The following is an 18,348-nucleotide window of genomic DNA, read 5'->3' on the forward strand; positions in this document are numbered from 1 at the left end:
ATAGAACTTAGTGTGTCAAGTACATGCAACTCACCTCAGTTTCATTTAAAAGACTTGGTTAATTCAAAAGTTAAAATAACATAACATTCTGATAGAAGATACAGTGGAGAACAAAGTAACTTCTTCCACTTAATGACTGGACACGTGTTTCCTGACCACTCTTCAGGACAAGAAATAATATTTAGGAAAAAGTCACTCTAACAGGATATAGGCTTAAGGCAAATAATACAGTCTTATGATGGTTACTTTTACCTCCCAGAACATATTAGCTAAGCTGTTCCTGTTCAGTGTCCTGTGAACTGACATTGGAGGAAAGCAGGTTTATAAATAACCTGTGTTTCAGAGCAGTATTTCCGTATCTTTATTAACCTACTTTTGAATTAGCCTAAGATAAAATAAGCTTGGTCCTTGAACCAATCCCAAAGGGAGAATAACTCAGCACACACACACACAAAAAATGTAGTGCATTGGCCAGCACCACTTACTGAGGCTGGGCATGGAAAAGGAAACTATTTCACCACATAACTTCACACTGATACACTCCCAGTTTGTTAGTCTTGATATTGACATGTGTACATGTATATGAATGCCTTACATCAAGGATTTAATTCTATTATTACTTCTATTTATTTCCCTTTACAGTTTACACAGAGAAGCATTTTTTGCCTTCTCTGGAACTCTTCCCTGACTTTTCACAAAATAGGGAACCCAAGGTACTATTTATCCCTCACAGTGGTGATTTAAACAAAGCAGAAATTGTTTAATCATATTTATTACCTGTACCTTGGCAAGTAGCTTTATATATATATATATCTGTATTTAAAATATGAGTATACCCTTAAGGGCTAAGGAACAGCCACATTTTAATGAAAAAGCCAAATCCCAAGTGGCACATTTCTTTCTTGCCACAAGTTTGTAAGTGGTGCTCCCTACATTTCGACAACGTAAAACCTGCCAACATTTGAGCAAGTAAAGGATATATTCTTTTCCCACCAAGTAAACATGTTAAACACGTTGCTCATTATAGTTTCTACAGAAAATACTACCCACATATTGTGGACTTTCATTTAACTATTGACCATTTTGAATGTTTGGTCTCTTTGCTGAGAGGCTCTGATCTGTTACGTTATCTATTTGACATTGCCCTGTCCAAAAAGCATTTCAGAAGATAAATGTTCTGAGCTTGAGTGTTGGCAGGGTAGGCCCATTAAGCAAAATAAATTCCTCCAAGGTTTTCCTGCTTGCTGTTTTCAAAGAGACTATCTATACCACAACTTTGTTTTATGAAGCAGCTAGCTTTAAAAAAAATCCAAAGAGATAGAATGAGGCAGACTGAATACAGAAGCAAGGCCCAGCAAGATAGGAGGAAATGAGTACATCATCAAATGTTAATTTACTTACGAACTCTCTTGTCTCTAGGTAACAGACATCTATTGGCATCTCTGCCAAATACAGGGGAGAACTTACATCTGACTTTTACCTTTACAAACTGGTAATATTAAATGTTAGCAGATCAGCTGTAGCACTAAGTTCAATAACTATTTAAACCGTTTTAATATCTACAGAACAATTATGGCTCTCTCCTACAGTTAGAGATTAAGGCAAAGAACAAGATACAAACCTGCCCAACATTGTATTAGGTTGTGCAGTAAAGATCGAAGGATCCACAACAAATCTGGTGTTATCCACTATGAGCGTCACTCGTTCAGAAGTTCTTAAATTCCGAGCTCCCTCTTTTCCATTTTCATATACAAATACCATTTCCCCACCAGCCTTGCAGCTCCCATCTGAACTTGACTGGCTACTGTTTCTGCTGCTGTTCCCCATGCTAACAACGGAACCGTTAGGGGAAGTCTTCTGAGGACGAGGGCTGCTTGGTCGAGATGAACTGTGATCCTTTTCTCGATCTGATGTGGGGACAAGGTGGAAGAAGAAAAAAAAAACAGGAAATGGAATTAGAGACGTACAGGAGCTCTATACGCTTTATGCCTTTCCAGGCACAAAACCTGGCAACTTGATACATTAAGTATAAACTCTTTCAATTAAATCTATTCTAGTTAGAGAAACCTTCAAAAATAACTGTCCATATGTGAGATCCTGAACTTTCTACACTTAGGCAAAGCCACCTCCCCTCCCCAAAGCCTTTACAAAAAAAGTTTAGCATTCTAGTACTGAAAAAGCAACTCAATATAATATAGAAGCTATGCTGTGTTTAGTGCTGTATTTCAAACAAACAAATTTTGTCACCAAAAGAGAAGTGTTTCCTATATTTCTAAGTACCTAAACCCTAACAAGTAAAGGGGAAGTGTTCAGTCAATTATGTTACTAGAAAAAGTAGATTGTTCTTGTGATTTACACTAAATAAGAACATCATGTAGGAATACACACTGCAGACTAAAGAAAAAGTTATGACCTATCACAAAAGGGTAGTCCTAGCCCAGGACACATGCAAAAAATCCGTACGTTGTGACATCAACAAATAATTTTAACAAAATGGTAGTTAAATTTAAAAATTTTAATCCTGAAATGCTATAGATCAGAACACACCAGAATGATACTGTCTTGTTGGTGAAGTAACATTCCTGATGCATGGAGTGAGCTGAGATTCTGCTCTTTCATGGGATGAGTCCCGAGATCTGTCACTCGATCTGCGTCTGTCCCTTGATCTCTCATGTCCACCACTTGCACCATGGAGGTTCATTTTTGTGTAGTCTATTCCTTTAGCAATACGAGATGAGGTGCTGAAAAGAGAAATAAGAGAAACATTTAGCATTTCAAAATTTCTGAAACGTTATACATTTAAATTTTAAAGTCCACGCACACATTTTGAAGATTAGTCTTACTCATCCAGCCTGATCAGTTGAGCCTGCCCATGAACCTGTATTCACAGAAATCCCTTCCAGAACAGGTAAGTCAAATACAACTGAGCATTTAATTTTTATGCTTACTGTTAAATTAAATGTTCAAATCAAACCACAAAATTAAAAGTTAGGGGTCATTTTCCCAGTGAAACCTGTTTTGGAAAACCCTTCTCAGAGCACAGGCTTTTAGTGCTGACTGCGCTCTTTTTAGCAGCTTGTCCTTTACAAAGGTGGTCAGGCCTACACCAGTGGATACATCAAGACACACCAGTCAAGGGCTTGTTTCTGAGCATTCTTTTTAAAATTTTCAGTTACTCTTAGAAGGAACAATAGTAACCCACCACAACCCAGACAGCAAACATATGAACTGTATTATTAAAGCCAAGACCTACAACACTGTCAGGAACAAGCAGGATATTTGTTCTAAACTAGCAAATTTTAATGTAACAATTTAAGGGTTTTTTTTAGACTAAGTTATGTTACATTCCTTAAATTAAGTTACTGATTACATTTTGAAATTAATTATTAAACCTAGCAACAAAACCAGTCAGTTTCAAGATCCAGTACTCTCAGAAACTATCTAAAAATTAAATATCAACTTGCAACAGCTACTGTTGAATTTTACCAAAAATACTTACGCCTTTTATCTGTACTCTTTAAACAGAAATTTTTACATCAGGACAGCACAGACAAATCTGTGTCCTTGCACCCTGCTGGTATTCCTAAATCCATTCCTTTGCTATTTGCCTTTCAAGTGTGGGCATGACAACACTCTTTTATTTATGGGTTTAACTGAAGAACCTTCCAAAAGCCTCAGGTACTGGATAACTGAGACAGACGTCTGCAGAGCTGCAAGGTCTGACAGACAAAGAAGGGTCATGATTTCCCACAGGAGCCTCAGTGCTCCACATGCTCGCAGCCTGCAAATCCCACAGCTTTTACCACGAGACCTTAAAGATAACTGCTAGGGATGCCATAGGGTTCGGGATCACAAAGAGGTAAGAATAACAACCTAGCTAAGAAAAGCACAGCAAATTTTGAAAGCATGAACTGTACAAGTTGAGCAGAATGTTCTCTTGCTTAGAAGGAATGAGGGGAAAAAAAAATTAGGACTATTCAAAAAAGTAAACATCTAGCATGACATGTTTCAGCTTCAGGTTTCAGTGACCGCTAAGAGCAGCTTCAATCAGGACAAAAAGACTGTGATAGATCTTATGCAGTTTACATTGGCACAAAATGAATATTAGCACAATGCAAAGAATAAGAAATATATCTCTCAGCTAAGGAACACAAGATTCTCCCCACCCCATTAGAATGAGGGAAGGATCTTGTATCTCAAAGCAGAAGTTTGGTGCAGAGAGAATCTACTGCAATACTGTTTCCTGCCAAGTTTAAAATATGCTGCAATAAGACATGCATCTTTAGGATGTGAAGTCAGCCAAAGGTCTACCAAATAAAGTGAAAGAACTGCAAGCCTTGCTTACAGATGGAAATGTTCAGATTTACAGCCCAAGAATAAAGATGATCCAACCATTTTCATTAAAAGGAAATAATGAGTTTTCTTCAGGACTTCCAATGCAATCTGAACGTATTAAGATAAATAGCATTTCAGCATGGCTAGCGTGTCTCTTTTCTGGTTTACTCCTATATTAGAGAAAGATAAATTCTGTATTATGAAAGTGAAACGTGCAAAAGTTTGCAAGAGAGATCTACAAACCTCCCTTTCAAGAATATCAACAATTTAGGAAAACCTTTGCATCTTTTCTTCCATATATATATATATATATGCACATACAAAACACAATCACTTTATTAGGTACAAAATATGCCCACAAATTATCAGAAATGTGGATTACAGCCTATAATTAAAATCTAACCTGAAACCAAAGTCTGACCCCTGTTTATACATGATAGTCGTTACCACTACAGCTAAACTTCCCAAGAAATGGTCAAACTTTAAAAAAATCCCCACCTCGATCTCACCTGTGCGTTTACATTTGTGCATCACGGTATAACCAACCATCCCACAAAGGGGGGGTGGGTGTGCATGTGTGTGCAGAGTGCTCAAACACATACATAGCAGTCCTGTGACAAAATATCTCAGTAAATCCTAATAAAGCCCCATGTGATCAGGCCTTTGTTAAAACAGTGCTTTGATCCTAGCCCTGATAATATTTCTAACCATGCTGTGAGAAACCAGAGTTTTGCAGGTGCCACATTTTATAGTATTGAAACGTATGACTCACTGTTTCTCAATAGCTAAAGCACTTTAGTTGCTTTAAATAAGGGAAACGCAGTAGAAACTGAACCACTGTAAGGATATGCAGGCTTATCACGCATTTTGGCAGAGCAGACATGAATTACCCTTTAACAGAGAAGGCAATTAAAATGCGATTCTTAATCCAGAACACCATCTAGAGCCGCATTACCCTCTAAGCAGTGATTCAGAGTTCACGCTGAAGTAGGGCGAACCCTAGTTAATAATCTCTTTACAGGAGCTGAGAAAAACAGGTGCTACAGGAAGTAACACTGACTCAGCTGGCATCATGCTTCCTCCTTAGTCATGTCTGAATAAAGGACTAAACACGCTGGGCATGACTGTTTCAGCTATACCTTCCCCATATGGGAACTGGGGCTACTTCTGCCTTGGCTCACGTAGCCAGCAAGCCCAGGAGGAGGGGGGCAGCGTGCACGGCTTCACGTGCTCCTGCTGCCAGGCACACCCGTCCCTCCGGAGCAGGGACACGCGAGCCATCAATTCACGGCGCACTGTGAAAGAGGAAGAGGCCGCCAGCTGGAGAAGGACAGGATACTTAAATATTAAATCAATTGTTTCTGAAACAGATAGATTAGTAGATAATCTCGAAGAGCTGTTCAAACTGCAGCTGGCCACACCATTCATTTGCTTGCTTCCATGTTGTACTTTCCTCCCGGTAACGTACAGATGAATGCTAACTGTGAGAGACTGGCACATTATCCATTAGCCAGAAGATGCAAGCCAGAATCGTAAGATTTCTGAGAATTCAAGCAGTTTGGCTAGAGGCAGCACCATCTGAATCATGAACCTTCACTCATCTTAGTAACAGCCATCTAAAATGTCAATCTTAAATCTCATCACTCTTGAGTCACAATACACAAAAAAAAAATGTATTTCTTTGATCAGTTGCATGTATACCTGACAGAAGTTCCATTTGACAGCATGTGTACTCAGATAAATACTACCACTGAAATACAACTTTGCTCTACAATAAACAAGACAACGAAAATGAGTTCCAACCTGAACAAAGAAAGAGAAAATAAAGAGGTGGAATCTAGCATGTGGGAAAAGACAGTCCCTGGCTTTACCCTGCAACATTTGGCCAGGAAAAATTGTGTCACAGAGCTACTCTATGAGTAAGCCTGAATAAAGAGCTACATTTGTGGATAGTACATATGAAAGACCACCTGTGGCTTATATCTTCCTGTAAAGAGGCTTTAGAAGAAGTTGCAAGTGTTCAAAAAAAGACATCAGAACTACCGAATGATTTTGATTTTTTTGACAGAAGGACTTAATAATACCATTTTTTTTCCCTGCTAACAAAGCCATTGGGGACAGGAGGTTGCTCCTGCAGGGAAATGCAAAAACCCTTCGCTCCACACCAGCAGCGTGCAAAATTTTAACTACACCCCTGTCCCCAGTGACACAGGCAAGCCAAACTGGCACTCACTAGGGAGTTCCTGAGTTGTGTTGATGCAGCTACCTACCTACACCGATGGAAAAAAGCAGCTTTTTTGTCACCAACTGACAAAAGCAGAGCTGCCCCATTTGCAAGAACAGGCAAGCTGTTAGGCAGTATTGTGGTTCGCAGAAGCATTCTGCAGACCAGATACAACACCAGTACTTCCCAAACAGCAGAGAACTGCTGATAATGAAAAGTGCCAGGCAGCCGCTGGTCTCATGTGGCACCTGGCTCCCGTACTAGATTAATCTGTAATTTCAGCCTACAACAGTCAGTGGTGCTCTGCACAGTGCACGACTTCAATCCTCCAAGAAAGTCATTACAGTTTCAGATTTCTATCTCACTCTGAAGAGACCTATTTGCAATGTTAACTTTCAATTCATTTCCCAGCCAGTGCCCACCAGCTGCACACCGTGATGTGGAAGCCATGGGCAATGACTGAGGCACAACACCAGCCCAGAAGCAGAATTCCCTCCTGGGTGCTTAGTAACATATTGCATTTAATTTAAAACTGTAAAAGAGAAAAAGTACCCCAACATTTTAAACACACAGCCTCAGTCCTAGACACAGACACACGACACCAAACCAACAACCCTATAAATATTGGTATATTTAAACAATCTTCACAAATTCAATATACAGGTTTCCTGGCTCCAAAGGAACAGTGGGACGCTAGCACTGCACCCATTCAAGAACTTTAAGTCAGTGATGGAATTTTTTTTTTTCCTCCCTCACTCAGGGATCAAGGAAGGTCTGCCTTTGTAAAGGGAAGAGGCATTTTCTTTAAAAGCAGTTGCCTCACAAAGGAAACCAAATAAGCTCAAGGCTTTACATAAGCAAACCTATTTAATATAATGTAAAGGAGGAAAAAGAGTACCATCAAAATGGCACACTTGTCATACTGGTATGCTTCCTAGTTTTGCAGTAAGGGAAGAGCTGTTTTTAAAAAATATAAATTCTCTTCAATTTAATGATGCTTTGCAGTCATCTGTGGAAGGAGAGTTTCAGTTTGCCTTTATACATAACAACATATTGCTCTGAATATATTACTAATGATTAAAAGAAGTCATTAAACTGAATTAATTATACTGCCAAAACAATTAGCATGTATTCCAATACAAAAACTTCATGTGCATCCTACTGAATACTGCCAATAAACACACACGTTTTATAAAACTGGCTCTTGTCTACACAGAATTCTGGTGCTAAACTAACATACGTATTACCCCCAAAACCTTACCTAAATGTAAAGGATGCCGCAGTGGAATATTAACCAAGACTTCTACCCTTTTTTTCTCCCTTTATCTTCTAAAACTTCTATTAACTAACTCTTCTTAAAATATAAACTTAGATGCAATCCTTTCCTAGGATAAGTCACATAATCAACACTTGTAGAACAGAGATACAGAGCTTTATCTATACACTAAGTTACAGGTACAATATTATAAGGCTTTAGAAGAAATCAAATCTATTCTGTTCCCACTGCTAGGACTTACACAATGACAATGCTTATGCCCCTCTTCCTCCCCCTGAAGTCTGTTCTTTGTCAGCAGACATTTCAATTGACCAGTGCACACAAAGGACAGTACTTTTCCTCATTCTTCTCCTGAATAATGCCCACAGATTATTCCTGTTAACAGATACGCACCTTCCTCTTGTATCTATCAGGGAGGAAACACAAAAGCATGGAAATAATTTTGAAATCAGAGCACAAAGGAATTCTGTTCCTTCCAAGAAAGCAGCTTTGAAAGCCAGATCAGCATCCTTTGGCATTACTTGTTAAGTTCAGCATATTTGATATTTCCATCATTTCTTCAGTAGTTCACTGCACCATCAGCGAGCCTTACTTTTTTCTCCATCATCTTCCCCTCAAGGATAAGAGATTGTGGCTATACAGTCCATTAAGTGTTCCAAGACGCAAACCCCTCTAGATATTAATTCAATTCAATTTCTCACAGTCACTGACTCAGCCATGCGTAGTGCAATACTGACGTCTGACCTCGCAGCCTCCTGTGAGCTGAATTCATACTTGCCGTTTCCCCATCTCTAAGCAGCCATTGGGTACCGCGACTGACAGGCAGGGTGGGGAGCGTGCGAGAGGAGAGCTGCTCGCTACCCTGCCAAGTACCATCTGCGAAGCTATTCTAGTCCTGCCAGCTTGTCAGGTTTCAGCACACAAACACCACATCTGAAAAGGGTATTGCTAACTTTCTCTTGTCACATCTCTCGTTTGTGTTCGTGATCATTCAAGATCGACAAATCCATGCAAGTTTCAGGGGACGGTTAATTTGTTCCTGTAAAGTCTGCCTGGATTAATACCTAAAACGAATCCACCTTCGACCGAGTTCATCAGCAGGTACAGCAATAGCCTTTTGAGAACAAGGCAGCACAGCCTCCATTTTTTAACTACAAACATCCCTTTTCCAGCAAGCCTATGCCATGAAAAATGTACTGTGCTTTGTGACAATCTAAACATTAGTATATAATTACACTAATCAGTGTGTTCACTGATCAGAAATCAGTTCGCCGAGTCCTGAGGTAGCGCACTTTCACATCAATAGGTCATCAAATGCTTGACAACAAGCCAAGCCCACCGAGTACAAAAAGCAACAAAGCCAATTAAGACACATGTCAGGATAAAATTTTCTGAAGGTTTTGTCTTTGGGGGAGGATAAGTAAGCGTTATGCAGCAGTTTTTTCTAAATCATTCTTTTTAGAATGTCTGTAGGCTGGTTTAAGGAGCCACAATACACTGGAGGAATAGTTTAAAAGCAAGTCTTAAAATAAATAAAAATCAAGATGTCATAAGCAGTAGAGTGGATATTAAAATATGATGAAAGCTGAAGGAATAAGGGAGATTGTTCAGCAAAAGACTTCTGCTATAAAGAGGAAGTCAGTAAGAAAGAGACTTGCAATTAGAAAGGCAGGAGAGCACTGGCATTCTAGACTGAAGAGTCAGCACTTTAGACATGGAAGGAAAATTTCTGCTCACACAACTACAATTACCTGAGCCAGTGAAGTGTCTTCTGGTTTTAGGATCTTGTGAGGGTTCACTCAACCACCTTCCCCATGACCAAAGGGTAGAATAACCATCACAGTCTTCTAAGCCTTTTCTTTCCTTCAAAATAAGCCATGGAAGACATGGCTATAATAAGATACATAGAAAACACGCTGGAAAAACCTTCTTAGGCATATTTTTGCCTCCAATAGAACAGTCCTCCAGCAGAAAAAAAAAAAAAAAAAGTACAAGCACAGCCAGGGTCATTCAGATCCCTATATGGGGTCTTTTCTCTGCAGCATAATTAGCACTTTTTGTTCTCCTTTATTCCTCTTTCAGGTAGAAAGAACAGGCCATGGACAGATTACCTCCTGATTTCCACAAAACTACCCCTCAGGCCGGAACACGCGCTCATCAAAATCTTGTAGAAGGACAATGCAGCAGTCGGGCTTAATTTGGGGCTCCACTGTCAGCCAGAAAGCCCTCGGAAAGAATTCTCTCTGCTTCATTTGGGGAGTGTTACAAGATCCTCCCCTCAGCTCAACACAGCAACTCTGTGAACACTTTCCTGCTTCAAAATTCTTAAATATTCACATAATTTTGGCCTTCAGTGAGCTCTCTCAACCATGAGTAATATATTTCTTAGAAATTCAGTTCCATTTCAGGATGGAAACAACAAAAAAATCCCATGAGTGTTTAGCTGCCAAAGAGATTTTTCAAGCAGTGAAAAATTAACCTTTAGGTAGGTACATGTTCACACCTTATGACTTCTGCCAAGCTCCCCAAATATGCGACCTACATAAAAGAACACTGGTTGCCTTCTCTTTGTATAGCAATTCCTATTCCATTTTTAAAACAGGATGTTCGGTAAAAATCAAAGTTTAAGAAACTCAGAAGCACATTCTCCTTGGAACTGGAAAGTACCTCCCTGTATTAAAAACTGACTTCAGAAGTTCAAAAAGAACTGGGTCCAAACAGTTACCTAACCTGTATCTAGCCCTTCTAGTTTCTTCTCTCTGAGCAGAACGGAGCAGACAGCAATGCAGAAAAGAGTTGCCCGTAAAAAAATCTAAGGCATAATAGTTCTGAGCATAATCACTTCACATCTAAAGTACTTTGTGTCTTAATTAAAAGCCAGGGTCTGAGTTTTGCATGATGCCAAAGACTACCACAAATAATATCTAATGATATTTGGAAAAGGTCATTTGTGTGCTGAAGAAGTTCAAGAGGATTTAGTGTTTGCTTTTGCAGAGAAAGTCACCAAGTTTTCCTTTTCAACAGTGTTCACAAACTGCCATTTCAGAAATGAAGGATGTCAAAAACCAAGAGGAAAAAAACACCAAACAACTGTTTAAGATCACTCTAGATACCTTACAAAAAATTGGTAGATTGATGCTTTAAAAAGCCATCACTGAGTGCAGCCCATTTATCTAGAGTCCAAGAACACCTCTTCCCAGCACATCTCTTGTTTCTTCTGAGGGCTTTACGTTCTAGGGCCAATAAAATCTAGATGAAGAGATCTTGATCTGCCAATACCAGGTTGTAATTAAGAGCAGGCGTGTTTGCAGTTACCTTAAAGCAGGCGATGCACGGTAATTCACAGACTATGACCTGAGCCCATAACAAAAGTAGGCCTAATTATTTTCACGTTATACATTCTGTAGGCCTTCCCCATGCTACGAAGTGTTCAACTGTAGAAACCCAATTTACATAAAAAGAAATAAAACCCATCCTGCAGTGGAAAACAGATTATACATTCTGATATCATTCCAGAGATGAGAAAAGGACACTTCTGGGGGATGCTTACAAAACACTGAGGCAAGTGGCATTTCCATTCACAACCCATGAATGCGTCCTCCCAGCATGCAAAAAATAATATTAGAGGAAAAAACCCCTCAGCATTCAGCATCTGCACAATAACTTGTCATCTACGGAAAATTTTTCAAAGAAGTTGAAGATTGCTCAAAGATTCAAGAGGTTCAGGAGTCATGACAACAGAACCACAGCACAGCCACACTTTGTTCATTAATGCAGTAGGGCAGGCAGGACTGAATAATGCTATCTAAATAGGACGAACAAACCAGGAACTATCAAATGGGACTAGAACTGCAGCAGATTTAGAAAACTAAATCCAAGAAAAATCTCAAGGAAGAAGCAAATTTAAGCCATGGATTTTTCACCACAACTCGTGAGAAAGCATTTAGTACAAGAGAATTAGAATTAAAGTCTTCCAATGACAACAAAAATTATCACTCTATAGACAAAGTACATGTGGGAAGCTAATAATCAATGAAAAATTAAATAGAAAATACAGAACAGCAATAACTAATAATGAAAATATGAACTCAGAGACCATTTACTTGAAGATTAGCCACCATTTAGTCAACATATGGTTCCTGAAAGTTTTCTTCCATCTTATTTGGGTACTTAAAAAGCATCTCAAAGATTTTTGTAATAGCTTGAATAAACAAGACTGTCAGTATCATTTAGTTACAGTCAGCTTTAACAACTTGTATTTTCATCCTGTCAGGCTCTTTACATTTATACCAACGTCCATTTATATTATATTTTTGGTCCTTGTTTTCTCAATCTCTCCCTTCTGAGTTTTCCGTTACACTGCCCATCTCAGAAGGAGTAAGAAAAAGGAGGAGAGAAAATGGTATAACTTGCCAGAGGTTTCACAAATTGGACACCTGTCAAGCTAGAGGTTCTCATGCTAACCTGTGTGTTTAATACGTACACCCCCCTTAGATATTTTTGCCACACATCCTTTCCCTCAAACAGGTGGCACAGTGAAGGGAGCTGAGTCCCACTGCTATCCTCGCTGCCATGTAAGCCTTACACACAGAAGGATAGCTCACAGTCCTAGATTACGTTTTCTGGGAGTCTAGAAAATTATCTAAACTATTTTAAGAATGTTAAGTCTGGAGGATTAAACACTCCAAAGCATCAAGAAGTGACGAGCTAAGCATCTATCTGAAGTATTACTCCGTTGCTGAGATTTATTATGAAGTTCTTATTTCACCATTACACTTTTCAAACCTGAAGTATTTTTTTTCCTTATGATAACAAGCCCTAATGTAAGACAAGTAAGACTGCAGTACTCAAACCTTTTCAAAAAGCAGTTCTGTTCAAGTCGTATCATTAAAACAGGTCTCCAACAGCATTCTTCCCCTCACACTGTACTTTTCATACAGACTTTCACTTGTCTGGAGAAAGTGTCAGTTAAGTCACAAATGATAGTGATATGTCTATATTCAGCCACCCAAAACTCAGTTATTTAAAAGCCTAAACAAAATTAAGTACTCTATTTTCCAGTAATTAGATTCTCTGAAGTAATCAAGTTTCTCAAAGGAACGAGGTAACAAAATATTTCTCCTGAATTTATTCCTTATTCTATTACAACCTCAAGCCATTAGCTGGATTCTCATTTTCAAAGCTTTCCAAAATGGGTCTATATTATTGGGGGGGGGGGGAATAAAAAAAAATCAGATCTTAGCTTGAATACTACACCCCTACCATACACATTACAAGCGTCCATAAAACACTGGCCGTTTGGCATTTTGTTGGAAACACAAATAGTGTTTTGCCAGAAATATGTCCAACATAGCTGCCATTATTTTAGAGGCATAGATTTCATACCTTCCAATGTGTGAACCTTGAATTCAGACCAACAGCAGCCTTTCTGAAAAGCACAGGCCACAGAGATCCTCAACGCCTATCTTCATCAAAAATTTTTTCCAGAAAACTGCACAGTTTTTTATTTAAACATTTCCCCAAAACAGATCATCCACAACAGACCACACATGGTAAGACATGTGCACTGTTTCTCTGGACTGGATTTACTTAGCTTTAGCTTCCAGCTACTACACTTTACTACAAATTTGCCTAGTGACTAAAGCTCATCATCATAATGCTGTGTTTCTGCAAGGATCTTTAGAGATCGATCAGGATGTCAATTTAACTTCTGAGTTTTCCTTGTCTCAGAAGATATTTAGTAACTTCTATGTCTTCAGAATCCCCTCTAATCAAAATAGTCCCTGAACTGCTGACTTCCAGTAACTCCACTATACATTTAACAGCTGCATTATTGACCATATGATGTTACTGGAGACTTATGTTCAACTGCCCACCCACTGATACACTGCTCTTTACAGTGTCAACGCTACCAATGGTCACGAGTTGATGTAGTCTACAAAAATGGCCTCTGTGCTTTGTTCCTGAATCTCTAACTCTGTATTCAGTCATATGAAGAACGCATGGTCATTCGCACCCACTTTATCAAACCACTCAGATCATGTGCTATTAACAAGTCCTCTTCATTATTTAACAGTCCCCATCATGGGTCACCTGCATCAATATCAGTTTTAGGTTTTATTCCAGATCACCAGTCATGGGAGATAGCACAGGATCAGAGATGAACTCCATGAACTGGACTGAGCAATGAATCACCCATTTACAATCACAGTCCAGGGCCTGATGGTGAACAGTCCTCAACTCCATACAATGCTCTGTGATATCTATATTGTTCGTTTGTTGATATTGTGCCGCATTCGGACCCTAAATAAGCAGCACAGATCAACCCTTCACCAGACACCACCATCTTAATAAAACCATCAGCTGTGCAAAGCTATATTCCATAAGCCTACGCCAACCAGTAGCACCAGCCACCCTCTTTGGTTCTGTGTTAACCATTCCATTATTCACATCGCTGACAGGCCTATAATTACGTGGGTCTCCCTGTGAGCCTTTTAATTATTGGTGCATTTTTTTCCTGCCCTCTTGGATGTCTCACAATTAACCAAGATTTAACGACAGGAAAATAACCCACAATATTAATTGCTCACTGACTACTTTGGGCAACACTTGAGTCCAGTTTATCTGGATCTATGCAGTAAAAATGTGAATTAAAGTTGCTATTACTGAATGTGCTCCTTAACTCTTTTCCTATCATCTTGCAAGTGGGAAAGCTTAAATCACTAACAATTTTAGCGAGCTAACAGAAATGTTTTAGTTATATTTAGCACCTCTAAAAGGGCAATGTACTTGGAAGATACACACTTATTTGGATGCTTATATATACTTCCAGCAACATGCTTCTTCACATATACTTGCTAGATGACTAATTGCTTTGCTTAGTTCATTTTTGAACACTATACACTGGAAAAACACTACTTGATGTTGTCTTCAAATGAAGAAGCATTTAAAAAAACCCATTCTTACAGTGACGGATGCAGGTGAAAGCAAGATCTGGCACAGCTTTACAAAGTAAATGCTGTAGAGTGCAATACTTGCATGCAAGCAACTAATAGTTATCACCATGAACAAGCTGCACATATTTTAAGCATGCTACTACCAGAGAATATCAGCTATAAAGTGATGAACAGAATGTAACTCCTAGTAAGCACCCCCAAAAAAATTCATATATTCAGTCATACAACTGGTGTTCTGATATGCACACAAGGGATTTAGTATTTTAAAAAAAAGACTAAAATCCCACCCACAGCAAAACAAATCTAAGCACAGATTAGGGAAGCTGACGAATCAGTTAGAAAATATCTTTTAAAAGAATAAGAAGCATTCCTTTGAGGAAGAACTCCAAAATTTATGACAGGACTTGCCACAACCAGATACAGTAGCCTTTAGAACGGACCTTTTTTGCAGGTTTTGATGCAATAGATGGTACAGGGCACCTACCTTGAATGTTTACAAAGTTTACGAGGTCTATTATGCAATTTCCGATCCCAATTCTCTGGATCACTGGAGTTACTGTCATAAGGATGAGGCCGTCCTGCCATCCCACTGCCAGCTTCCTCACACTACTGCTCTGAAAAGCACACATGCAGCACTCACAACCTACATTAAGAGAGCAGTGTTTACCTTTAAATAATGCCACACACACAAAAAAAGACATGCAGAATTTAGTGTTGTTAGGTTTTGGTTTTTTTAAATAAAGATTACAGAAAAAGGATATACTGAAGCACAACTTCTACACTGCACAACAATAATATTCTATACATTTTGCTGATACCTGCTCTAAAAAGATCATTTTGTTATAAGAAATATAGTTCTGTAAGCACTAGCAGACTTCAATTTTGCCACAATTAATTTCACTGTGTCCAAACAGAAAAGTCACTGGTTATAAAACACAAGGCAAACGCATCATAATTTTCTTTCAAATGTATAAAGTTAATTCAAAGAAAGATCCCAACTGCAGAAGAGAGACCAACAGTTTTGCAATCTGAATAGCTGCCCAAGAGGAAAACAGAATTAAGATTAACAAACAGTTATATCTGAGTCCTTACTTCAAAATGGAATCAATAGTAATACTTAGAAACACTTGATGTAGTCCAGTTTCACTGACTTTCACAGAAAAGTCACAAAAATTTAATAGAAAAATAGACATTATAAACCTACCCTTCCTTGACTGGGATCCAATATTATGTTCAACTCTCACTAAAATTCATTCATAGATAAAATGACCCTGTGACAACAAAAATCGCCAATTTTAAATGACCAGTGTTCAAGTCATACCTATAAGTGACAGGTGTCAAGAGAGTTGTACAGTTCAGAATAACCTGGTTATAAAAATGAAAAAGAAACCACAAGTGAACAGCTGATGATTGCACAGCATCTGGAAAAAAAAAAAATCAAATTACAGATAGATAAGCCTACTAAGTAATGAAGAAATAAGCCTAGTATGTTTGTCTAAAATTTTGAGCTAAATATTTTAGAAGCGTCATATCTCCACCCCACCCCTCTTTATTATATTTCTCTTACATTCAGTGAAACTTATCCATTTGGAAGCAAGTCCCAAAGGAACTGAGACTTCTTTAATATGAGATAGCTTTTCATATAAAACATCCCTCTAGTCATGGAAAATAGAAAAGCTCTTCTGACAAATTTAGATTCTCTTAGCTAAATTTAGACCCAAAAATTTTTATCACAGGGGAATGGTAGAGAACAAGCTTCTTAAAAATTTGAGTTGCATATGAGTTTTTCCTTCATGTTCAGTTCCAACAGAGAAAACAGATTTTATACCAAGTATAGAATCTCCACCACAGGGTTAGGGGTTTTTTTCCTGTTATGGTTTCTATAATTAAACACACTTTGATTGGAAGACTCATATGGTCAGGTGTTCATATAGAGTCAGGAAAGAAAAAATAATTTTATTTAAAATTACAGGAAATACTCAACTTTCTCATGCAAAAAAAAAAAAAAAAATCCCCGATAAGCATTTAGTTATGCATTACCTGGAAATTCAGGTTATCAAAGCATGGTCAATGTGCCACAATACTACACAAATGTAGAAGGTTATAGGATTTAGACACATTTATCAGGTGTGTTTAGATGATTAACAAGGAGAAACCTACAACCTATTTCAGAACAGAAAAAAGTATTATTAAGACAAGGCAAAAGAAGGCTGGTTTAGAAATCTGGTCACAAGGTACTTCAGCCGCAGTCATTCAGAACTTAGGTGAAATATGACATACCATTTGCATACACAAGCAACACAAAAATAAACCTTTTATCCTGAATTGAAACAAATTGCTGCGTTCATTACATTGAGTCACTCGAGCAAGATACACAGTGAGTCTTACTACTTGTGGCAACAACGCGGTTTAGAACAAAAAGCACAGACCAGGAATCTCCCAGCAGAAGACCACAGCTCCCGTTGCATGTCACTCCCACCCGCTGACTACCACAAGGTCCTGCCTGGACTCCTCTCTTTGCTGAAGCACCACGGACACAGGCTCATTTAGCACCACACGTTTCTTTTCAGGCTTTTGTTTGTTTCCACAAATTCTCTCTTCCCTTTAAAACCATCTCAAACACTTATAAGCACCTCACCCTCGCAGGTACAGACCAAAGCAGGTAACTTAGCAGAAACAGGTTGTCATCCAGCAACCAGTTTTTATTTGTTTCACTGAAGCAAGACATCAGTATTTGAATTTAACTTTCACACTGAAAAGAAGTGGAAAAGCAGCTGCTTGTATGAGAACTGCAGCTGAAAGGACAATCCAAAGTCACTTTCTTAAACTGTCTCATTTTCTGCCTTCTCCCTATCTTTCATTTACTTAAAGTGACAGATTCAACAGTTGAGTATAAGGTCACATACACTTCAAAGAAAAGGACTGGCTTAAGCAGGATCAGTTCCTCAATCTGCTTTGCTATGCAGCTCCCTGCTTAAGCCATTGCAAACAATGGATGACACAGAAGGACAGACACACACAAATGGAACTGCTCCTCCTCAACAACCGGATTCTCTTTTCTCAGCTTAAGGCACATGAGGAATCCCAGCAGTGTCACTGAGGAAGTACCAGACTGCACACAGCTCGAGATTAGAGCAGTTATAAAAAGAAGATGGTCTGAAAGCATCCAAAGCCACATCTTGTGAAACTTCTAGTACAGTTCCAAGCATGTCACACTATGAACTTGTGAACAAGGAACAGCCTTCTCTCCATCCTCCACTCAGCAGGATCTTAACAACTAACACTTCTCTAACAAACGATTTGCTGTAACACAGCCAATTTCTTTTCTTCTTGACCACTGTTGATAGTGCTTTTGTGCAGATTATAAACAAACGTCTTAATTTTAATTATTTCAGGTTTTAATAAACCTGTAAGGCTATAAATAAGGAATAGTTTTGATGATCTTCTCTACTGAAAATAGAAATGCTGTATCAATTCTGTAAAGTATCTAACTAGTCCTCCAGATTAATTCTTAAACACTTCTGCAAATCCACTTTTTTTCTGCAATAGAAAATAAC

General features: G+C 38.6%; 1 protein-coding gene across 8 annotated transcripts in view; it reads right to left on the reverse strand.

Moving 5' to 3' along the window:
• The window catches only part of BTBD10 (BTB domain containing 10), a 29,194-nt gene that overhangs the window by 6,600 nt on the left and 4,246 nt on the right, over positions 1 to 18,348 (reverse strand). For 2 of the 8 annotated variants that reach the window (XM_074918493.1, XM_074918494.1), the window contains exons 2-4: positions 15,276 to 15,434; positions 2,548 to 2,741; positions 1,622 to 1,907 (exon numbers count right to left, since the gene is read on the reverse strand). In XM_074918493.1, coding sequence (XP_074774594.1) covers positions 1,622 to 1,907; positions 2,548 to 2,741; positions 15,276 to 15,376 — 581 coding nt within the window. In that variant the 5' untranslated portion in view covers positions 15,377 to 15,434. Of the gene's footprint in view, positions 1 to 1,621; positions 1,908 to 2,547; positions 2,742 to 8,228; positions 8,507 to 9,586; positions 9,605 to 15,275; positions 15,435 to 16,112; positions 16,213 to 18,348 lie in introns of those variants that run through there. The other 6 variants (XM_074918496.1, XM_074918497.1, XM_074918495.1 and 3 more) reach the window with 5 other exon arrangements.

The sequence above is a fragment of the Athene noctua genome, chromosome 14 (genome assembly GCF_965140245.1).
Source record: "Athene noctua chromosome 14, bAthNoc1.hap1.1, whole genome shotgun sequence".
Taxonomy (NCBI): Eukaryota; Metazoa; Chordata; class Aves; order Strigiformes; family Strigidae; genus Athene; species Athene noctua.